The sequence below is a fragment of the Paroedura picta genome, chromosome 4 (assembly GCF_049243985.1).
Source record: "Paroedura picta isolate Pp20150507F chromosome 4, Ppicta_v3.0, whole genome shotgun sequence".
Classification (NCBI taxonomy): domain Eukaryota; kingdom Metazoa; phylum Chordata; class Lepidosauria; order Squamata; family Gekkonidae; genus Paroedura; species Paroedura picta.
In genome coordinates, this window is record NC_135372.1 from 94,518,636 (window position 1) to 94,543,638 (window position 25,003).

Below are 25,003 nucleotides of genomic sequence, written 5' to 3' on the forward strand. Positions count from 1 at the left end.
ATGCATTACCCCGCCCCTTTTGGGCTTGGATGTCATGACTAAGGAATAGGTTGCCTAATCAGAATGGATTTGCCATACAATTTCCTAATGGAAGAAGAACAGCCACGGATGGTCATGGTAAGAAATGAGGGAGCCCCACAACAAACTTCTCACCCCCACTTCTCTTTGGGGTGTCCAAAGGGGTGTCCCAAGATGCAGAAACAAATAGTCAGTCTTACAGGAATATGAGAAACTGTGAAGATGACCATCAAGTAGCCTTCAGAGAAGGCTGAACAAAATGGGTGAAATCAGTAATGAGAGAGGGGAGAAAGGCAAGAAACTGCGGCTGTGTGAACTTGTGGGCTGTTCAGAGTCTTTGCTGGCTGGGTCCATCAGTAGATCTTCAGTATCTGAGGCACCTGCTTGTGTTTTGGGAAAAAGAAGAGAAATGGGGTATCAGAGGCTTTGCCTGATTCCATGCAGATCCCCTGCAGCATGCTTCAACAGCATCAGGTAGGGATGCGCCATGCAAGCAATCTGCACCACGCGAGAGACACAGCTCAGTTGCCTGTTGTCCACAGGGCAGCTACTGGAATCCAAGCCTATTCTGCACACAATAGATAATGCACTTTCAATGCACTTTAGAAGTAGATTTTCCTGTTCCGCAAAGGAAAATCCAGCTGCCAAAGCACACTGAAAGTGCATTATCCTATGTGTGCGGAATGGGCCCTAGTCTGATCTATGCCTGTTTCACAAGTAAGTCTATACAAACAAGTCTTAATGAGGAGCAAGAGCAGTGGCAGGGGAAAAGGACCAAAGCTTTAGATGCTTGTATGGAAGCCCTTTGGTCAGGAGGGCAGTTGCCCCCGGATTCATTGATACTTACGATGATCATTAGTACTGGGTTTCAATGTACAAAATAATCAAACCTCTTTCAGCCCCTTCCAATGCACTGAAACTAGTTAATGGACATGTAACAGCTGAACTAAGAGCAATTTCACGAGTCTGGGTTTGCTGTACTGACTGGGCCATTGACTGTGATGGAACAGTATTGTTCTGATTGGCCTGCAATATAACAATATAGCCCATGAATTTTATTTTCTTTTTCCTCTCTATTACATCTCTAAGCAGACTAACAGTTTTGCAGATTGACTGGGTGAAGTAAGAAAGCTAACATCCCAACCAATATCTGCAAGAAACACTTACTGATCCCACTCAAGATTCTGAGAGGCATGTTACCTTTGTTTTCAGAATCCAAATCCCACTAAAGTTTAGGAATATCCTGTTTGTTGCAGAAGTGCTATAGTTTGCAGATTAGAAGAAGAAGAAGAAGAGTTGGTTCTTATATGCCGCTTTTCCCTACCCGAAGTAGGCTCAAAGCGGCTTACAGTCGCCTTCCCATTCCTCTCCCCACAACAGACACCCTGTGGGGCGGGTGAGGCTGAGAGAGCGCTGATATCACTGCCCGGTCAGAACAGTTTTATCAGTGCCGTGGGGAGCCCAAGGTCACCCAGCTGGATGCATGTGGGGGAGCGCAGAATCGAACCCGGCATGCCAGATTAGAAGTCCGCACTCCTAACCACTACACCAAACTGGCTCTCTTAATCCTAAATAGTCTCAGATTTTCAGAGATAAAGCTTCGATACTGTTGTATTAAACACTGATAGTTGGCATACAAAGGGCTTAAAATGGTTCAAATACTCAAATGAACAATTCAGTCCCTGTGTTCTCCTTGAAAAGGGCCTACTAGGATGCCGTAAAGAGGGAAATGGGTCAACCAGTTCTCAATAACATTGCTTGCTCAAAATGCTGTTGCAATGTAGAGTTCTGAAATAACATCCACTATCACTGATAGAGCTGAAGACACATACATACATATACAGAAGCACCATACACAGAAGTACACCTCACATTCACACGCAAAAACTGATCCTTACACCCTTCACTTATTAATCAACATAGCTCCTGGTGCACTGTGTTTCTTCACATCAGTTGTCCTAATGGTTAATTCATTCCTCCTGTATCCACCCTTTTACTCAAGGAATATGCCTGCCTTACCTCCTCAGCGAGAGGATTTCATAAACTTATTACTATTTTGAATATAGAGAAATACATTTTTTATTGGTGGTATGGACTGAGCCAAACCATCATTTTTAGTTTTAAAATGTTTTTCTCTCAGCAGAAAACGGGTGGGGAGGAGTCAAGACAATTGCTCTGTAGCCACATCCAACTAGTTTTTAGAAATGCAAATGGAAGTCCTAGCCAGATATAATTAAATGGTCAACTCACGCCTTCTGCAGTTCCAGCCAGCAGGGAACAAAGTTTTGGTGGTTGGAAACCCTAGAGAAGTCTTTTCTTTGAGACTTCTTTGATGAGCCCTGCCTTGCCCTGCCCAGCCCAGGAGGTAGGCAAAAGAGATATCAGAACTCCTTGCCACTAGGAAGATCTCTTTGGTACTGATTCTACCCAGACAGTGCTCTTAATACCTGGGCTCCTGCTGTAGGTGGCCATTGCCATATGGAAGACTGCAGGTCTAAAAAGAGGCTCCAAAGTAATGGGAACCCTTTAGAACCACTGTAACTTTTAAGAAGGAGCTTGTTAGGACATGTACAGTGGAAGGGGCAAAGGAATTGTGTGTTTATACTTTTATTTTAGGATCCCTTGCTCAATCTGTTGCTGTGCTAAGAATTTGTGTGGGGGTGTTTTCTTTTTAATAAATGTTTTATATTTTTAATGATAATGCCTGTTTTCTCTACCACAGAAAACTCTGACATTTCAGACATGTTGTTTTAAAATGAGCACCAGGAGAAGGGGAGGAGCAGTCAATTGGCAAGTTGCTACCCTCTCAGTGGTGCGCAAATGAGGTAAGTTGTCCTCATGTTAATCAGATATGAGTAGCAAGAGACACAGGCACTTTACAAGGTTTTGGAATGAGCTAAATCAATTCAATTGGTTTGCATAGTTACATAATTGTACTTTTTCTGAAATCTGGGTTTTTACATAATCTGGAATTTCCTTATAAAGAATCAGTTGACAATGAAGAAAGTAGTGAGGAGGTATGGAATCTGGAACACACCTATCCCTAACTCATGAGGTGAAAAGGGCGTCATAGGAATGAACTTCAGGCAACAAATGCAGCTTTCATCAGTGGTGCAGAGAAAGGGAGGAGGAGGAGGAGGAGGAGGAGGAGGAGGAGGAGGAGGAGGAGAAGGAGAAGGAGAAGGAGAAGGAGAAGGAGAAGGAGAAGAAGAAGAAGAAGAAGAAGAAGAAGAAGAAGAAGAAGAAGAAGAAGAAGAAGAAGAAGAAGAAGAAGAAGAAATAATTGTGGAGCCCTTGACTTGTTGCAGATGAGTTTTTTTGAGCATGGATTCCCATAAGAGTATGAAACACCTGTACAACATTTTGGGAGAGGGAATTTTTAAAATAAATCAGATGTGCTCCACTTTCTGGAACTGAGGATAACATGGTAGCTATGGAAATGAACTTGATTTCCCAACAAAACCCTTCAGCATTGTTGCATGCCTGAGTTTTCTGGTACTGGAAGTCCCACAGGGCTTGTCCCTCAGACTGGCACGTGCACAAAAGTGCAGAAAGGAAAATACATGCATGCACATTGACAAACATATACATGCATACACATGCAGAGATGAAGAACTCTGCACATAAATACATTTGGCTATATAGCGCTATAAACTCTTCAGCCAATAGGGGCTGGCCCTCGTAAGTGCATGGCTCCAGGTTCGGCCACACCAGTGGCACTTGCTATGCCTCCGCCATCGGGGAAGTGGGGAAAAGCAAGAAGTGTGGTGGTTTTTGATGGTCAGCTCATTAAGAGCTGTCTTTATTTCTTCAGGATGGCTAATTGGTTTACATCCTAGGCAGGGCAGGCAGACAGAGAGGTGAGTTGACTTTCCTGAAGAAGACTGAGCAGCATGATTGAGCTTCTTTATTGCTTTGGAATAAGCTGCCAAACGATGCTTTGCAGGTAATTTAGAAATGGGGGTCTGTTTAATGGGAGGGGGTGGCTTAGGGTAGACTGGCTGAGGGTGAGATGGTGGCCTATGTAGGGAGGGCGCTTTAGAGGGGGGAGGTCTCTTAGGAGTGGGAGGCATTTTAGTGGTGGGTTGTGCCTTAGGAGTGGTGTGCATGGGTTCAACGGTACTTAGAGGCTGCTCAACATTTTTCATGTTTGCTTCAGAAGTGATTAAACCACCTGATGAAGGAAGTTCTGAATAGGAGACTTGTGTAGTTGCTGTTTCTGGGGAGGTAGAAGTGGGATCCAAGTTCATGTGAGGAGTAAACCCTGTTGCCACTGAGGTATCAGTCACTTCTGTCTGTAACTCTGGAGTTGTTTTAAGGTCCAGGCCTGAAGTTGTTTCTAGGGAAGAGGTTGGCCCTTTGGTTGTAGGGAATTCAGTTTCTACTTCTGTGAGAGGTTGGGGATTTTCTGATGTGGTCGATGCTGGACCTGTTGTGATGGAGATGGATGTGGGACTTGTGGTCATGATGGTAGTTGGTTCCAGTCCTGTAGGCCCAGAGGATGCAGTGGTTCCATTCAGTTCATCAGGAGTCACTGGCAAAAAAACAGAAAAATTAAATATTAGAGCCAAAATAAAACCACATCCAAGCTCCAGAGGACCAAATGAATGGAAATCTGTTTGATATGTCTGTTTCATAAGCATTTTTCTGTGGGTGGCAGCTTTTGGGCAGTGCATTTGTTACTCTTAAATAAGTGGCACAAGTTGTCAGGATTTTTTGGGTTTTTTTATGGATTGGAATATCATTTTAATTTCTGGTAATCATCATGAATGAATGAAGACCTGTTTGGAACCAGAGCTGACATTATTATTAGTCATAGTAGTCGTAGTCGTTGTAGTCGTCATCGTAGTAGTAGTAGTAGTAGTAGTAGTAGTAGTAGTAGTAGTAGTAGTAGGTAAAGGTAAAGGTAAAGGTATCCCCTGTGCAAGCACCGAGTCATGTCTGACCCTTGGGGTGACGCCCTCTAGCGTTTTCATGGCAGACTCAATACAGGGTGGTTTGCCAGTGCCTTCCCCAGTCATTACCGTTTACCCCCCAGCAAGCTGGGTACTCATTTTACCGACCTCGGAAGGGTGGAAGGCTGAGTCAACCTTGAGCCGGCTGCTGGGATCGAACTCCCAGCCTCATGGGCAAAGCTTTCAGATGGCTGCCTTACCACTCTGTGCCACAAGAGGCTCTTAGTAGTAGTACTAGTCATTGGAAAGAAAGAAAGAAAGAAAGAAAGAAAGAAAGAAAGAAAGAAAGAAAGAAAGAAAGAAAGAAAGAAAGAAAGAAAGAAAGAAAGAAAGAAAGAAAGAAAGAAAGAAAGAACAGAACAGAACAGAACAGAACAGAACAGAACAGAACAGAACAGAACAGAACAGAACAGAACAGAACAGAACAGAACAGAACAGAACAGAACAGAACAAAACAGAACAACAAGGCAGTAATACCTCAAACTCCCCAACCCCCCCCCCCACCCAACCTCTGGAGGGATGGAAAGAGCGGTCAAGATGACAGGAACTAACTGCTGCCTAACACCAGGGGGGGGGGACCGAAAAGGCCCTAGCCCTGGTTGAAGCCAGGCATGCTTCCTTGAGGCCGGGAACGACCAGTAAGTTGGAACCTGCAGAGTGTAGGGCTCTGCGGGGGGGCATAGGGTGACAGGCAGTCCCTCAGGTATGTGTGTCCCAGACTGCAAAGGGCCTTAAAGGTTAAAACCAAAACCTTGAACCAGATCCAGTCCTCAACTGGCAACCAGTACAGCTGCCTCAGCACATGCTGAATATGGGCCCTCCATGGCGTTTGTATGGGGACCCCAGCAGCCGTATTTTGTACAAGCTGCAGTCTCTGGATCAAGGACAAGGGCAGGCCCACATAGAGCGAGTTACAGAAATCTATTCTGGAAGTGACTGTCGCATGGATCATCACAGTCAGGTGTTCAGGGAACAGATAGGGTGCTAGTAGCCAAGCCTGGCGAAGATGGAAAAATGCCTGGCCAACTACCTTTTTGACATGTGCCTCCATGGTTAGTGAGACATCAGTGGTCATACCCAAGTTCCTGGCCTGAGGTACGGTCGTAAGTTGCGTCCCTGCCAGGTAAGCACACTTCCTAGACCATCCCCCTGCCTCCCAGCCATAGGACCTCCATCTTGGAGGGGTTGAGTTTCAGATGACTCTCCTCACGCCATTCAGTCACTGCTTCCAAACATTTGGCAAATGGTTCCGGGGGGGGGGGGGGTCCTGGCTGCCATCCATGAGGAGATAGAGCTGGGTGTCATCCACATATTGATGATAACCCAGCCCAAACTCCACACCCGCTGAGCCAGAGGGCTCATAAAGATGTTGAATAATGTGGGGGAGAGAACCACGCCCTGGGGGACCCCACAAGGGAATGGAGAATCATTTTTCCAACTCATTTCTTAAGGATCACCTAATGGTTGAAAACTACCCCTTTGTCTACCATCCCCAGTATAAACTTAGATATAGCTGGAATTCATAGTGATTACCATCATACTGTTCCACCTATTCAGCTTCACAGCTGTCTAGACAAACATCATATGAGCTTCAGAATATGGCCTCATTAATTCAATATACATATCTTGATATTTCATTGCTAGATATATCACTTGATGAGTCTCAGAGTGTGGAAATTTCATCCTTGTACTGGGTTTGTGGTGATTTGAAGTGACCAAAAGTGGCTGTTTCACACATGCAAGTTGTTGCCAAAAGTTGAATTTCTGTTTGTTTAATGTCTACATTAGAACTTACCCTAAAGTTGAGAACACATCCACCCAGTAGCTATACATCTACACCAGGGATTCCTTATCAGGACCCCCTGGAGCCCTGGTGCTCTGAGAGCTCCCCAAGGGGCCTCCAGCCTTTCCCCTATATCCTGCCTTAATGGACTCGACCACACTCCTGGCCCAGTTCTGAGGCTCTTTGAAGCCTGGAAAATATCTCAGGGGCTCCTCCATTGTCAAAAGATTGAAAAAGGCTGCTCTACGCAGACAAGATAAAACTATTGTTGTATGTTTGGTTGTACACTTCAATTGGTCTTTTGGAGAGGCTGGGGACTGGCACAGGCCCAGAATCTCCAGCATATCTAGTAGGATCGCTTATGCCTGGATCACCCTCTCCCTTGGACTGGAAGCTAATGAACGTGGAAACTTCTTGGTGGCTTTCACATGGCTGTTTTGCTCCACCTTGACTTTCAAACTGGCACAAGAATTTTCAGAGCATATAATCATTTAATTCATTGTCTGAGGTTTTGTCTGCTTTGTGCCAATGTACACTGATTATATTTTCTGAATGATCACAGTCCAAGCAGATTTGCATGTAGTGTGGATGGGATGGTGATGGTTTTGAAACTTCCCATCCACATCAGCCCCATTTTTCTGCCATCAACAAAACTCTTCATCTGTCAGACTTTCACCAGTGTCAGCCAGAAATTCATTTGGGAGAAATTTGCTAGGAAGGGGATTATTCTGACATGTAAACAAAGCCCACAACTGTCTGCCTCACCACCATTCACAGCAGAAGAGCTGATGACGTCTCTAATTACATTCACTTACCACAGAGAGAATCCTCACAGGAATAGCCATCAGGACACATGGAACATGGTGATCCTTCCTTGTAAGGCTTATGATTCTTTATATTCCCCCTAAAGATTCAAAGAACCACGTGGGACTCAAGTAAGAATGACAGTTTCTTAGAGAAAAGCTTTTACATGATGCAAATCAATATTTATGAAGTTATTTCTTTCCCACATGAGCAGACTCATGTAAAATTACTTTAATTTATTCTCTAGATCCCTAGAGGTGCTTTTTCTTTCACACTTTTTCCTTCCCCCCAAGACAAGGTGATGAGCATTGTCTCCCTGCTTCCACTTTATTCTCAGAAGAGCCTTGAATGATCCTGAGGAGCCCAGGGGTTCCCTGTGATCTTCATAGCCCATTAGGGTTTGGACCTGAGTATCCTCAATATCAGTATGACATCCTCATACTGAATGTCAGTATTTTGTACTTTAAGTCAATATTGATAATTGGTGTTAAGTGGCAGGCAAATAATACAGCGCTAGACTGGTTTTGACTACTGCCCTGCTTCATGTCAACCCACGCTTGCCTGGTCCTTGCTTAACACTCTGTCAAATGAATCCTAAGGGTTCTGTATTATAGCCATGACAATATGGAATACCATTTAGAAAGAGCATCTACTTGAGCTTGACCTGCAGGTCTCGAGAAGGACCATAAAAGCCTCTCCTCATTATCCCTGCAAGATGGGCAACAATACAGGGGCAGTCAGAACGTGTTTTCTCATTGTTTCATTTCTGTGCTTTTTTCACATGTATTCATAGTAGATTACTTTGAAATGCAAAAAATGAGGTACAGAGTGAAGAAAATTATAAAAATTAAACACTGCAAAAAAAGGAGGCAGAAGAGTTTGAAAATTCACTAGCCTAACTCATAGATGGGTGGTCAGCTCAGGTTCTTTTTAAACCATGGACCCAAATTGTGATTATCAATCATGTCTGGCTTATAGATGAACTTTTTAAAAAGTGTCACTATTATTACCTTAAAAGTGGCTTTTCTCCCCTAACATGCAGTTTGTTTGACTTAGTTGTGCTGGAGATTCAGAATTTTCCTCAGTGCATGCCAATTGTTAGGCGATAATCCACTACAAACATACGCTCCTTTCTAAGAATGAAATGGTGCACACGGTTGCATTTTCTCAAAGGTTTTAATCATCAGCTATATAAAAGTTGGTGCAACTTAGATGCAAGAAGACATTACAATAGCTGTAAAAATGCTAAACACCAAAAATTGCAGTGAACATTACAACTATACCAGAGGGTGTTTGAAGGCTTTAAAAATCAACATTGACTCAATGAAAAAGCCAAATTCGGATTTAAAGAAAGAATTACATGTAATGAATTTAAACTTCAATTTCAGAAGCAGAAATTTACCGGTCTGGGTATGCATAGTGTGGTTTCAATAACAGTTCAGTAACTTTTTCTATAACTATTCCAACACTAACTGACTATAACAAAATCACAGAATCACAGAATCATAGAGTTGGAAGGGGCCATACAGGCCATCTAGTCCAACCCAGCCCTAAGCATCCTAAAGCATCCAAGAAAAGTGTGTATCCAACCTTTGCTTGAAGACTGCCAGTGAGGGGGAGCTCACCCCCTCCTTAGGCAGCCTATTCCACTGCTGAACTACTCTAATTGTGGGAAAAAAATTTCCTGATATCTAGCCTATATCGTTGTACTTGTAGTTTAAACCCATTACTGCGCATCCTTTCCTCTGCAGCCAACGGAAACAGCATCCTGCCGTCCTCCAAGTGACAACCTTTCAAATACTTAAAGAGGGCTATCATGTCCGCTCTCAACCTCCTTTTCTCCAGGCTGAACATTCCCAAGTCCCTCAACCTATCTTCATAGGGCTTGGTCCCTTGGCCCCAGATCATCCTTGTCGCTCTCCTCTGTACCCTTTCAATTTTATCTATGTCCTTCTTGAAGTGAGGCCTCCAGAACTGCACACAGTACTCCAGGTGTGGTCTGACCAGTGCCGTATACAATGGGACTATGACATCTTGTGATTTTGATGTGATGCCCCTGTTGATACAGCCCAAAATGAGAATTTCCTTTTTTACCACTGCATCACACTGCCTGCTCATGTTTAGCTTACAACCCACAAGTACCCAAGGTCTCGTTCACACACAGTGTTACCTAGAAGCATATCCCCCATCCAGTAGGCATGCTTTTCATTTTTTGACCCAGATGCAGAACTTTACATTTGTCTTTATTAAATTGTATCTTGTTCTCATTTGCCCATTTTTCCATTGTGTTCAGATCTCGTTGAATTCTGTCTCTATCTTCTGGAGTATTTGCTAGTCCTCCCAATTTGGTGTCATCTGCAAACTTGATGAGTAGTCCCTCCACCCCCTCATCTAGATCATTAATAAATATGTTAAAAAGTACCGGGCCGAGCACCGAGCCCTGAGGTACCCCGCTACTCACTTCCCTCCAGTCTGATGAAACACCATTGACAACAACTCTTTGAGTGCGGTTCTCTAACCAATTCCCTATCCACCTAACTATCTGAATATCCAGATTGCAGTCATTCAATTTATCCATCAGAACATCATGGGAAACCTTATCAAAAACTTTACTAAAATCCAAGTAAACAACATCAACTGAATTTCCACGATCCAGCAAACCTGTTACTTGGTCAGAAAAGGAAACCATGTTGGAGACATATGTATATGCATATACATATGCGTATGCGTATGCGTATACGTATACATATACGTATACATACATCTCGAAGACAACTAACCAAAAGTTAATCAAGGATCAAAGCACAACCTAAATTGCAAAACATCACAAAACGTCCTCAAATAAGGAAGAAGGCATACTTTCCATGGCTTGTCCTACCTTCCATATTCCAGAGAGTGATGGCCCATCCATCATGGACTCTGAAGATACCATGAATAATGAGAAAACTCTATATTCCTTTTCTCCTCAGTCTAATGCAACCATTTTTAGCAACCAGCTTGTTAAAGTATATCAAGTATAAACAAACAATAAACTCTTTTATAAGTAGCTGTTGGAGATCGCAGTGTGAATGGGAGAGAGCTACATCACTAGCGATAAGGACACAGGAACCCATGGGGCTGCCTTGTATTGAGTCAGATCCTTGATCTTATGTTCCCTTTGACCTGTGGGTCCAGATAAGGGTACTCACCCAGGATCCTGCACTCAGATTTGCATAACAGGGACAGGTGTGCGCAATACATCTATTTATTAACAAAGAGATACAGGGAGATGAGCAACTGATTTCAGAAGAAGAAGAGTTGGTTCTTATATGCTGCTTTTCTCTAACCGAAGGAGTCTCAAAGTGGCTTACAATTGCCTTCCCTTTCCTCTCCCCACAACAGACAGGCAGGTAGGTGAGGCTGAGAGAGCCCTGATATCACTGCTCGTTGGAACAGCTTTACCAGTGCTGTGGCGAGCCCAAGGTCGCTCAGCTGGCTGCATGTGGGGGAGACAAATTAGAAATCAGCACTCCTAACCACCACAGCAAGCTCCTAACCACTACACCAAGGGTGCTCATGCAATCCATTCTTCTAGCTAACTTACATTTCAGTCCTAAGAACACTTTTCTGGGGTAAGTGCCACTGAATAGACCTGAGAAGGATTATGAGTAGCCCTGTTTAAGTTTGCTCTTAAACAGGACTAACTAAGCGAGGACTGAGGTTTCCACCACATACAGTGGAAAATATCCAGAACTAATTGGCAGCATATAGTAGGTGGCAATGTTCTGTGTCAACAGAACTGAGATTTTAATCCAGAAGTGTGTAAAGAGAAAATACCACCAGGCTGCTTAGTTTTACCATTGTATATGAAACCTTCTTGGAATCTCCTGTCTTCTTATTATCACCTGACAATTAGCAAGTAAGATTTGCTTGTACTCAGGTTGCTAGTACAAGACGCAACCAAATTTCCCAGATGGTACTGCCATCCAAACACCTTGCATGCTGGAGACATGAACAGTTCATAAGGGTGCTTTTACAAAGGGAACTGGACTATAGGGAACTGTCCCTGTAGATAGTATGCATTATCTATTTGTTGTATGCATTATCCTACTCTTACTTGTATTGCTTTCTACTTTTGTAATACCATTTTATACATCTTTGGCATTTCAAGCCTGATACTTTGTCTGATTTTGGTAATCCCACTCCGATTGCATAACTTATTAGATCTACCTTGCTATTTGATTGCATCATTTGAAATCCACCTTTACTCTCAGAGAGAAAGGCAGACTATAAATATAGCAAATAAACAAACATACAACTGAGTCCCTCAGTCTCCAATGCAAACAGATGTGACTGCTGGCGCAATCACAATGTTGCTCTCCACACTTCATTGGGAGCAGAGTTCTCTTCTTCCACGCCACATTGTTCTGCTTTAAACAGGTGCATTCTGTTGTGGAATGGTTTACGCCACAGCAGAAGTAACTGATTTGACTGCCAGTGCAACAGCTGTAGATCTTCAGCTGGTCCCAAGACAGCAGAATATCCAAAGGAACTTATCGTTGCCTTTTAGCATGCCTTTCTTTCAGTGGAATGTGTATAAAATTTGTCAATTATGGTTTATTAATCTATATCTGATAGTTTCTTTGTATGTCCTTGGGACATGTACCTTTATATGAATAAGTTCCCATTTTATTAATTCTTGTTGATAAGAATTTTCCCCTATTTTGCTCGCACAAGACGCAACCAAGTTTCATAGATGATATTGCCACCCAAACACATTGCATGTTGGAGACATACAAATATCTGCCAGATCATCTCCCCAGCTTTGCCCCACTGTGACAGCTTTGCCCGATATAGCCACAGCCTTATCATGCAATAAAGACTGGAATACCATGCCCTCCCCCTTGGCACAAAGAAACTCACGGCGGCTCATAGTTGCAGACCACCAAGTGCATTTTGGTCTCATTCAGCATTTCCATGGTTTCACAGAACTCTGTCCCACAGCCAACATGCTTGCTGTTTGCCCAGACCACCTACAGTAGCAGAAAAATATCATGTTACCATTGTGCTCAAACCTACAGGTAATTCTGCACTAGACTTTTATTTGCTAACTCAGTTTTTGAGAATCTACTTGGAATTGTTCCAAAAAATCCCAATTTCTATTTCTCCTCTTTACAAATACTCCATTTATCATTATTTTTTTGCTGAATTTCCATCACAATGATAATTCAGCCTGTTTCAGAGTGTATGATATAGCACCATTCTCTTTCTCGGTTTGAAAATATGATTTGAGCTGTAGTGGACAATGGTGTGAAATAAACAGTCTTTCCATTTCCTGTCTGATGATGTTGTGTAAGCCCACCTCTCCATTACCTGCCTAACCGTCCGTCATTACAGTTAATAATTGATCAACTAAAAATGTCCATCTCTCAGTTAATTTGATTGTGAATTCATTCCCATTATTCTATAATACCTACCATCCCAAAGCCTCCTCAACCAATCCAAAAGCGGATATGGATTCAACTCCTTCCAATATAATGCTATGCAATTCGGGGCTCTAGTTGTTAAATTGAAAAATATTTGCAAATCCACATCCTGAATTTTAGCTTTCAGATTTCCAGATTTTACAATTCAATGCCCATCAGTATCCATTCAATTCCCACCTTGTGAAATGGCCTGCCAAAGGTTGCCAGGAACCTCCCCCTCCCCCTTTCCACTTCTGTCATTCCACAGACTGTGCAAAACAGATATATTCAGGATAAGAAACCAGCACGGTCAATTTATATAAAATTTTAAGATAATTAAAACCTATTGAAACTCTTTAAAGCCACAATTATCATTGTTGGATCAATGGTGGTGATGATGATGATGTGCAGAAGGGGGTGAGAGGAGGGCCTGAGATTTGGATACGATGTTGTTTATTGTCTAGCCAGCCTCAACCATAGGATTTATAAAGGATAGGTTTGTAATCTATCACATGTTCTGCATATATCACCTTTATTTTACTGCATTGTCTTCAACCTTTGGTACCCACTTTGTCTATTCTATTATTGTTGTTGTTGTTGTTAAAATTTCTAGCCCACCATTCCCGAAGAGGCTCATAGTGGGTTACCCAAGTGCATAAAATCCCCAATACCCCTAAAACCCCTTATAAAATGCACATCAATCCATACAAATGCATACAAGACCAAGATATATATAGCGATGGAAAAAACACAACCAATTCCACCCTCCCAACCATCACCCCCAAGAGTGGGCGGGGGATTGATCTCAGTCCACCATGAGTAACCCAAAGGGGGTCTAGATCTTCCTTAGCGTACCGGCCTCAACCATAGACCTGGCGGAAGAGCTCCATCTTACAGGCCCTGTGGAATGCCAACAGCTCCCGCAGGGCCCATAGCTCTAGGCAAGGGCCAGGACCAGGCAAGGGCCAGGACCAAAGCCAGACTGATATGGGTCGAGTGCCAAAGCTTCCTCCAAGAACACCAGGAGCTGGTCCGCCGTGGCCCTTTCAACTACTTTCCTCAGAAATGCTAGGTGCGAGACTGGTTGGTAGCTGGTCGGATCCCGTGGGTCCAGCAATGGTTTCTTGAGGAGAGGACATACCACCGCTTCCTTAAGCTACTCCAGAAACTCCCCTGATTGTAGAGAGCAGTTATATAATGCCTTAAACAATTTTGGATTGTTTGTCTGCATTATTATTCAGTTTTGTAATCTTAGTCCTACTGCACTGTCCTATATTTCTGATTATTTTATATTCCGTAATCTGCCTTGATTTTCAATAAAATGGGGGGGGCTTTAAATGAAGAATAATAAGATACTATATCTTTTCAAACTGTTACTGCTATAGGACATTGTCAAATTATATGTATAATATCTGCTTTTGAACCAAGATAGCACCAAGAAATGTCCATTAATGAATGATGTATACCTAAATGCCTAAATGCCACTAAAATTAAGTTTGGTAAAAATTTCTTCTCAGATCTGCTGGTATTGACTTCTTTTGAATCCATTCCCATTAATATTACTACATCAAGTGTTTTCCTCATTTTTTTTGAAAATTACTAGTTTGATCTTTAAAATTTGAAAGTTGATATAAATTATCTATCAATTATTTAGTAGCAGTTTATACAAAGTTACATCTTACTGTTTCATTTTCAGTTTTCCATTGCAGCATAAATTGCATCTTGATAACCTCTCAGGGTACATTTTGGAAAGAATATTCATCTTAATCGTAGCAACCTAATCATGGCAATTTCAACGTGAAACAAAAATGCAGTTCGTACGTAAAGTGAGTACTCCTCACTTGGAGACTTTCAGTTTTGGGCACCACAACTAAAGAAAGATGTAGAGCAACTGGAGCATGTCCAGAAGAGGGCTATGAAGAAGGTGAGGGGTTTGGAGACCGAGGCATATGAGGAAAGGTTGAGGGAGCATGGTCTGTTTAACCTGGAGAGAAGACGGATAAGAGGTGATATAAATAACACCTTCAAATACTTGAGGGGCTGTCATAAAGAAGATGGAGCAGAGTTGTTTTCTGTGCCCCAGGGGGGCAGACCAGAACCAATGGCTTAAAATTAATTCAAAAGAATTTTCGGCTAAACATCTGGAAGAAGTTCCTGAAAGTTAGAGCAGTTCCTCAGTGGAACAGGCTTCCTCGGGAGGTGGTAAGTTCTCCTTTGGAAGTTTTTAAGTAGAGACTAAATAGTCATCTGACAGAAATGCTGATTTTTTTGAACTTTTTTGAACACAATCATTCTGATTGTGAGTGGGTGGGCAGGAAGGGATGTGCCTTGCATACCCAGGGCATTGCTGATTGCCACTATGGGATGGTAGGTGAATTTCCTCTAGGCGAGGTTGTATTCTGGAGATTTTTGGTGTGGGGGGATCACTTGGGCATGAAATTGGGATCGCTGTGAGTAGGCTAGTACTTGTGAGTTCCAACATTCTACAGGGGGTTGGACTAGGTGACCCTGGAGGTCCCTTCCAGCTCTATGATTCTATGATTATAAACAGATATCCATTTACATATGAATTGCCTACTACATAGATACACACACTGGTTTTTGTTTGTCTGCTTAAAAGATAAGGAAACTCCCTTTCCCAGAGCAGCAGCTATGGTGGAACTAGGAATGGGGTGAGTGTGATGTAATGATATATCACACAAATAACAAACTAAGATATGGGACGGACCAGAACCAATGGAACAAAGTTAATTCAAAAGAAATTCTGTCTAAACAACCAGAAGAAATTCCTGACAGAGTGGTTTCTCAGTGGAACAGGCTTCCTCGGGAGGTGGTGGGTTTTCCATCTTTGGAAATTTTTAGCCATCTGACAGAGAGATTGATTCTGTGAAGGTTCAAAGGGGTGGCAGGTTAGAGTGGCTGAGCGATAGGATTGTGAATGTCCTGCACAGTCCAGGGGGTTGGACTAGATGATCCAGGAGATCCCTTCCAACTCTATTATTCTATGATTCTATAGAGATAAGGAAAATCTGAGAAGCATCAAGCCTGGAACCATTAAGGCATTTTTGTATCTCTTTAACTACGTAGAGATAAACTGTAGATTTAGGGGAAGAGGCTCTGTCTGCACTTACTTTGTTTATTCCGTTGTGGATCCTGCTGAATCCAGATCGATTTGAACTTGGGTCTCCCCCCCCCCCCCACTGAAACAGAAAAGTATTCTGACATGGTTAGGGAAGCTCAGAAGGGGAGGGAGGAGATAAGTGCAGCAGGAGCCTCTTTATTTCTTTTCTTGAATGGGGGGGGGGGATTGGAAACAGCAGAGGAGGGAGAAAAAAACCAAAAGGCAAATCTGTACTGAGAGAAGTTTAAGCTTCTGCTGAGAAAAGTTAGGGCTTCCCCTTTAAATCCTGGAAACCAGGAAATGACACCCTGGCCAATCAATATTGAGGGTTATATCCACTCTAGGATATTGCAGGATAAAGGTAGGATCACCCTGGATCAATCATGCTTGTTGCAGAGGGAAATGTTTAATCAGACAAAATCAAAATGGAAATCACATTCAGTAAAGATGGCAGGGACTGAATCGACCTGGGATTGGAATAAAAGCTCCATGCAGACTACACCCTGTTTAATTTTCTTTGTGCTCAGATATTGTAATTTTTGCTATTCAATTGTGGTTTATTTCTTGTGTATCAATTGTATTCTATAATGATCCCCCCCAAAAAAAATAGGAGTCCCTTAGCCCCTGCACTTATGAAAAAGCCTTATACTTCTGTTCACACTTCCTGAAGTAAAAGAGAGAAATAGAAAGTTCCTGCTCAGCTGAAATTAGTACCAAATAGAGATATCGCTCGTATAACACTAGCCAGAGCAAAAATATGGGCATGGTCTGGGAGCACCCTTAGGTCCTTTCCCTGAGTAAAAGCTGTGAGGGATGATATTTTGTTAAGATTTTGTTGAGAACTTTACTCCATCAAAGTAAGAGACTATGCAGTGGTTGTAGAATGCCCTGTATATTATTCTAGACTAGACTAGATCATGAGGACTATGACCATGACGTTTGTTCACTTTGCACTGTTAGTGCCATTTCTTAGTCATTGACCTAATCCTCAATAAGCACGTAAAATAGACAGGTACCTGGGTATAATGGCCACACATCTGCCCTTCTTCACATGTTAACGTGGTCATATTATAATACTGGTATTCATTGTACCAGTCTTCCACTGCTTTCTCCACATTCAGGTCACCAGTCATGGCAAACAGATTCTCGCCTCGCCAGCCACGCTCGCTGTTGTGTTCCCAGATGCATTTTGTTGCATAGCTTTTGGCAAACGTTTCCAGCTTTGGATCCCAGCTCTGAAAAGAGGACAAACCAAGATGTCATCATTATGCAGATGGCCTTTACATATTCGCCAAGGCCAGGGGTGACCAGAAGTGCCTACTGAAAATCGGTCAGAGTATTTGGCATGTGTAGTGATCTGGACTGCCTGGTACTTTCCCCAAAGTGAGCAAGCCGCTCTCATAACTAGGGGAAATGGAGGCCAGGAATCCAAATAGCTGTAAATAATTTCAGCCATGAATAATTTGCACTTTATAGTGATCTAATTACGTTTTCCCCTCACATCCTAACAGTCAGACATCTTCAGAAAGAGGGAGCAGCAGCCACAGGGAACCACCTCCTTATCCCCCCCCCCCAATAGAAACCCAGGGAACTCTGCAGTGAAAATACCTCCAGCTTTCTTTGCAAATTCCAACTGAAGGCCAACTGGACTGCGAAAGTATTCTAAGCAATGCTTTATCCCGTTTTACAGTTGAATCATTAAGGTACTAAACACAGAACTTGCCCACGATTGCACATATGTATGTTTAGAAACATATATACATATTTAAAGTCATTAACACTGAGGCGCTACTTTTTAAATGAAACAAAAAGAATTAACCCTGATAAGTTTTAAACTGACAGCTGATCAGTACTGTGCAGAATGAAGCAGAAAGTTCTGGAATGACCACTCCAAGCTGCAGGGCAAGCAGAGTATCTCATTTTTAAATGTTACCCACTTTTTAAAATTGCTGATTGTAATAAGCCAGCCTGTCAACAAGCAATAATTAGCATAGCCTTCTTCTTCCTGCACTAGTCTACTGCATCCAGGAAGCTTTTTACAGAAGGGAATATGTAAACATAGATAGTCCTGGGTATAGTAAACCAGCATCTCAGGCCATAATCCAGAAGTCCCACAATCCCCCACTTCATTTGGCATGATGTGCAGATTGACTCTGAAGCCTGCAGCAGAGTAGAGAATAGCCCCCTTCCCCCTTCATGTCAGGAGGAATGCGTAGTAAATACGAAGAACTCCTCCCTGCTGAGAAGAGAAAGGCATGCCCAGTTTCACAGCTGTGCTAGGCTAGAGCCAATACAAACATCTGGAAACCTTGTTACTTAACAGAGATCAACAGCTGCTTGCCAACAGATCCCTCCAGTGCAGTGATAGACAATCCCTTCTTCTCCAGCTGTGCTACATAGACTACTTAGCAGCAGTTGCTAAGCCAGAAGAGAAGAAGTGGAGTCCAAGAAGGGATAGAAATGTTGTCAATAAATAAATATAGGGAGAGATTTGAGGAACACCGTGATACATAGGTATTTTTAGGAGGTATCCATGATTCTAAGCATGGTCCAAAAAAAACTCAAAACAATCAAAGAAACAAACCTTTGATTAACATGCTCCAAGGCACACATGCAAACCTTTCTTGAAATTAGTCACTTGGCTGGCTGCTTACAATACAGAGATGTCATTTATTTAAACAGGAGGAAAAAGACATTTGCTTTGATGGAGGTGAATGAAACTGTTCTGGTTCCACTCCATTTCCAAGCATGAGACTCGGAGCCGACCTAGACATTACACTTGCCACAGGGACGGGATGCCTGGGATGTATTTGCCAGCCTGCCCCAGCAACAACATGTTGCTAAGTCCTCCCATGAATACAGATAAAGGTGAGCTGGAAATGCAGCATAAGGATGTCATTTGGGCAGGTGTAATGGAAAGCTCTGGTCTTAACAAACTCCTGAGAACGGTGCCCCCCATCCTGTGACTGAATATTGTTATTAATAATAATTTATACAGTGCCATCAGCATACATGAAGCTTTACTAATCTTCATTGTAAAGGAAGCAGGTGATTAATTTCTACTTTCTAGGTTGTAAAATGACTGTATTTTAATAGTCTATTAATATTTTATATGGGGGAGATGTGACAGATATTTAAGCTCCTTGCAATTCTGTTGTGTTAGACAATATCTACATTTCACAATGATAAAGGGCCCAATTACATTAAAGATCTCCTCTGATTTTTAAAAAATATTTGAAATTATATTTAACCCAGACAGGGTCCTGTGCATATGCTCAGAAGTTTGTCTGTAGGGTCTAGCTTACAGCCTGTGTATTGTGGCTGCCAAGGAACCCAAACATTTATAGGAGTAAACTGGGGGAGGAATTCTTAAAGCTGAACATTAAAACTCCCATAGGTGACTTTCAGTCACAGTTAATTAAACTCTCAAACCAAGACCTGATAGCCCATTCTGCACACGCTAGATAATGAGCTTTCAATGCACTTTCAAAGTAGATCTTTCTGTTCTGCACAGGAAAATCCAGTTGCAAAAGCACACTGAAAGTGCATTATCCAGTGTGTGAGGAATGGGCAGTTTACATATGCAGCAAGCAAAGGTGGTAGAATTCTGAAGTGATAGAGGGAATATTCCAAGGGTTGTCAAGATGGGACCTGGAATTCTCCTGGAATTACTACCGATAGCCAGACTACAGATATCGGTTCCCCTGAAGATAATGGCATGAATGGAAGATTCTACAACATTATGTCCCTACTGAACTCCCATTCCTCCCCAGATTCCACACACACCCCTCCATCTCCCACCCCAAAGCTCCAGGACAGGGTTGCCAGGTTGGGGAATGGGGAGATTTACCAGTAGAAAGAAAAAGGTCCAGGCAACAGCATTGATATCCTACAAGAAATGACATCATCATGCCAACAACTTGCAAGTGGCACTCTGGTATCTGGGCAAAAATTCTATAGTAAAACTGGTTTCTCTACCATAGAACATTTGCCCAAATCAGAGCATCATCTGGAAGTAACTGGCATGATGATGTGACTTCCTGCCAGCATCATGGCCTAGGCTTTCCGATTTCTACTGGCAAGTTCCCCACCAACTGGCTGATTGGCAGCTGTGGGCAGAGCCTGGGGGGGGTGTTAACAACCCTACTCCAGAAATTTCCCAAACCAGAGTTGGCAACCCTATAAGATGTAGGTGGAGGGCCTCTGAATTGGGATTGCTAGGCCACAGCCAACAACCCCCAGGAGGAATTTGGAGGCTGTGGCCTGCCACTCCAGTATTGCACCAGCAAAATTACATCACTTCCAGTTAAAAATGGAATTGATCCAGACCTCATTAGTTGCCCTTCATTTCTTTTCATTGGGATCTAGGGTGCTAAAAGGCAACAAAATGGGTTGCCATGATCCCTAATTTGAATACTTCTTCTATGTAATACTTCTTCTATGTAATGTCTAACTGCAGTAGACATTATTGGCAATATTGGGGGAGGGTCTTAGTAATATGTTATGTCCCCTCTAGCATTTTTTGTCTTGTCTGGGAAGGAATGGAGGAGAGAAAACTGAAAAATACCTGCCAGAAGCTGACTAAATGAACTATCATATGGCTGTATTTGGATGTTATGACACAGTTTACTAATTTAACAGAATTAACTAATATATTCCCACTTTCATGATGGTAGTTATTAGTCTGAGGAATAGTGCTTTCACTCAAAAGCTCACGCCTTGAATAAATCTTTGTTGGTCTTAAAGTTGCCACTGGACTCTGATTTTGTTTTGTTGTGCTGCTTCAGACCAATATGACTACCCACTGGAATCTATCTTTACTGACCTTGATATTTATTACCCACTCTGTCTTATAACCTTTATTCTCTGGGTTCTTCAATTCTATGCTTGTTATTCTCTTCTTTATTGCCCACTGTTACAAGGTTAAGGAAAAAATTGATGTGAGATTTATGCTCCTGTTAGCAGTACGGAACTAGCCTTAGTATTAGAAAAATAATGCCCAGACTCTGAACCTGATACCTGTTTTTAATTACAAACCACCTTGCTGTCCCTGTGTGGAAGCATATCTTTAACCGCTCCTGCGGAGTGGATTAAATAAAAGGGTAAGGCCACCTTGGGAGAAGTTAGAGCGGGCTTGTCCGGGATAAAAACTCAGAGGGCCCAATCAGGATTGCCATCCTTCTCTCGGCCCCCGGAGCAGGCTCGCCGCTGGGGCCCAGCCAGCGTCCCACAGCCATCCTCCGCTGCGGCGGCACCCGCACCCACACTGAGAGCCTCCCCAAACCCCACAGTACACCAGGTAGCACCCACTGTATTTAGAGCACAGCGGGCTTAATTTCTAGTATGCTATATTATGGGTTCAGTAAGACATGAATGCAAATTTCCAAAAGACAGCTCATTTATTAGTAACTAGCAAACACTGAACAAGGGACTACAGCAACCGAGATCTTATATACAGTTTAAGGCATCCCGCCAAGACTCCTGATTGGCCCTTAACAATTACTTCGGACTGGTCCATAAAATAGTCCAATAACTGTAGGGATTCATGCTTTCAGGAAATCACACAATACCAGTCTGTGGCTCCAAGCTTACTGCCTCTGTAAGGCCACATACTCAACATATGACTTTGAACACCTTTTACTCACTGAACTGTATGCAGGAATTGAACATGGGCAATGTGGAATGTGACAATATAGCCTGCTCCCATCGAATCTAGGAAGATAAGCAGGGTTGGTACTTGGAATAGGAAAGTAATGGCAAACCACCTCTGTTTAATTGCTTGCCTGGAAAACCCTGTGGGGTCACCATAAAGCAGCTATGACTTGACTGTGCCTAACACACACACAATCTAAACTGAGGTGGTGGCCCTGTGCCTGGAGGCCACTATGAGTGGAAGCTGCTCCTATTATTATAGAATATAAAAAGCCTCTTGTGACATAAAAAAAATTGGATATTAGCAGAGCTTTAGGGTTGCCACTCTCCAGGTGGGACCTGGAACGACAGCCCCCTTTTAACTCGGTTCGCCCCAGGCATTGACCCCACTCTTCAGGAATTTTGCAGTGAAGCTAGCAACTCTAGCCTGCTGGAGTTTTACTGTATTCAAGGTTTTTGTATGGAGGCCTATCCAGTAATGTGACACACATACACACACCCTCCCCCAACTATCTATAATGCAGCTATGAGAACTGGATTTTAAAGTATAACATGGATTTGTTCAAAACCTTTTCTTGGACAGGAAAATAGTGAGATGGAAGTGCAATATCTTGGACAGGGATTATATTAAATTATTCACATGATCCTGGGATAAAATGATCAGAGTGTAGCAGGACTCCTCTAAAAAACACAGTTGGTAAAACCTTGCAGGAAACAACAGATTAACATATAGTCTGTTTTGCTAAGGTAAAGCGCCAGACTGGGACTCATTTTAAATTTAGAAATAGCATGTAGAAGATAGTGGTTTCCTATCATTGGCAAAAAAAAAAATTGGGATGTGAGTGTCCTGCATAGTGCAGGGGGTTGGACTAGATGCCCCATGAGGTCCCTTCCAATAATAATTCTATGATTCTAGGGCAAAAGTAGCTCATTGCTTACTGGTACTGCCTCTTCAAGGGGTGGTGGCAAAAGAGACTGGAAGTACCACTTGTGCTGAAGCACTGCTCAGTCTGCTTCATACAGGCTTATTTTCAGCCCTGGACTCTAACAATGTTGTTTAAGTTTTTTAAAGACTGGATAGCAGCAAGGGAAAATTGCATTGGTGGTGTAAATGGAGTAGTTAATTGTACCTCAAAGTAACATTCCATTTCAGCATAACGTTCAAGAACTGATATCCATATTACTAAAAGAGACTTGCCAACAGCCTGAAACATGATTACTTTGATAGTAAAAACAGGCTAATAAAAGTAGGGTGGCAAAATTTATTAGGTCCTTGGGAAGCAATAAAACAGCTCAAACTATATATGGCTCACTCAGGAATGTAAGAAAGTATGCAAAAGGAAGAAATCCAAGTTTAAAATGAAATCATGGAAAGAGCTGGAATTGGTAATAATATAAAGAGACAAGGTTAAATTCTGAAGATTGATTGCATTTGGATTTTTGAAAATTCATTTTCCTTGCAGCATAGAATCCCAGGCAAACACTTTCTGTTTCAATGGGGTGGGGTGGGGTGGGGTGGGGGGTAGAGGAGGGCCAAATCCATTGAATTCAGCAAGATCCACAATGGAAAAACGATGTAAGTGGAGAATCAGCCCAGGATAGCCTAATCTTGTTATATTTGCCAGATTACCTGGTAAAGCAGGGGTCCCTCTACCCAGGCTCCATCACCACCATCGATCAGCTGGATGACAGGGGTGAACTCATCCAGAAAAAGAGAGAGATCCAGCATAATTACTCACGTGTCTGGAAGTGATGTCATCACTTCTGGGATATCAAGTGTGACATTCTGGTATTTGGGCAATCCCAGCTTCACGCAAAGAAAAAAAAACACCCACCTTGATGGCGGAACCTTTCCACCCTAGCTGCATCCATGGGGATGCAGTAATCCAGGGTAGACAGGGCCTGCCATGGTAAAAGATCCCCTGTAGGGACACAGGAAGAAACCAGTGGCATCTCAGCACAGCCACCACCATTCAGAATCAGCCTTGCTGGCAGTGCCTTGACCATACCTCTGCCACACTGGTTCCTGCTGACTCATGGCTGGCATCGCTACTTGGAAATCAATCCCTTGGCACATAGAGATCCAGTTTGTATTGAGGAGCCATAGTTTGTCCCACTGAGGAAGTTTCCATATATTAATTAGTACATGTAAATTTCAACAACAGGGCAAATTTTGGTGTCCGAAGGTTGTTTTAGGTCAAGAAAATTGGGTAGGGTATAACTCCCTCCCCCCTGCATGCTACAATCCCAAACTAGATTAGTATTACATTCCATGGCAATTTCCCCAGCAGGGCAAACTCATAGTCCTGTGATTAGAAGCTCGAATATGGCAATCTGGTCTCAACATGCCTGGGAACTGAGTTCCAAGCACTAAACATGCAATATATTTCTGATCTAAAGACCTTGTAGTGGACCTGTAGAGGATATGAGGATAATGGAATATGTAATTAGGCTCACTTAGCATATTATGAGATCTAAGAACAGCAGAAAAAGATGAGATAATATTTTCTAAGGTAATATCTAATGTAATATTGCTTTAATTCCGTTTTAACTGCCACCATGCTGGAATTTGTAGTTTTGTGAGGGTGCAATTCTTTAGCACCCTTCACAGAACTACAATTCCTAAGATTTCAGTGAAAGAATTACAACTAAACCAGTGCTGATTTTGCACTTACTTTGTTTTTTCCATTGTCAGTCCTGTTGAATTCAGATCAATTTGACAGGTCTTCCTCCTTCCTCCCCCCCTCCCAATAGAAACAGAAAGCCTTTTTCACTTGATTGGGGAAGCTCAGAGGGGGGAGGGGAGCAGTGGTCACGAAGCTTTCCTGAAATAGCGAGGGTGGGTGGTTAGGTGAAGTCCAGCTGGCATTAGTGCTTTATTTTTTCTCTTTTGACTCCCAAGCCAGCAACAGCCTCTCAGAGAATGAGGCAAATATCTGCTGAGAGAAGTGTGGGCTTCTGGAGCACAGTCATTTTAAATAGGGAGAGAAGTCTTGCAACTGGGAACCAGGAAGTCTTTGAACTGATGCCTTGGCCAGTCAGGGAACACTGCTTTGCTATGTCAACATTGCAGGCATGGATCAGGAAGTTAATTTGCAAAAAGCAGAAATCTACACTTATACTGGTGCCGGTTTTTCAAATATCACAGCTTCTATCCACTTCTGGATATCGCAGGGGAAAGGTGGGGTCACCACCTTTCAATCATGCATGTTGCAGAGGGAAAATT

The 25,003-nt window shown here is 42.7% G+C and overlaps 1 protein-coding gene across 1 annotated transcript in view; it reads right to left on the reverse strand.

The window, feature by feature from the left end:
* Window positions 1-262: 262 nt before the first annotated feature.
* PI16 (peptidase inhibitor 16) overlaps window positions 263-25,003 on the reverse strand; it is a 30,767-nt gene continuing 6,026 nt past the window's right edge. The window contains exons 2-5 of the mRNA XM_077334348.1: window positions 17,142-17,360; window positions 12,463-12,572; window positions 7,572-7,660; window positions 263-4,552 (exon numbers count right to left, since the gene is read on the reverse strand). Of these exons, the coding sequence (XP_077190463.1) occupies window positions 3,666-4,552; window positions 7,572-7,660; window positions 12,463-12,572; window positions 17,142-17,360 (1,305 nt within the window). The 3' untranslated portion in view covers window positions 263-3,665. The remainder of the gene's footprint in view (window positions 4,553-7,571; window positions 7,661-12,462; window positions 12,573-17,141; window positions 17,361-25,003) is intronic.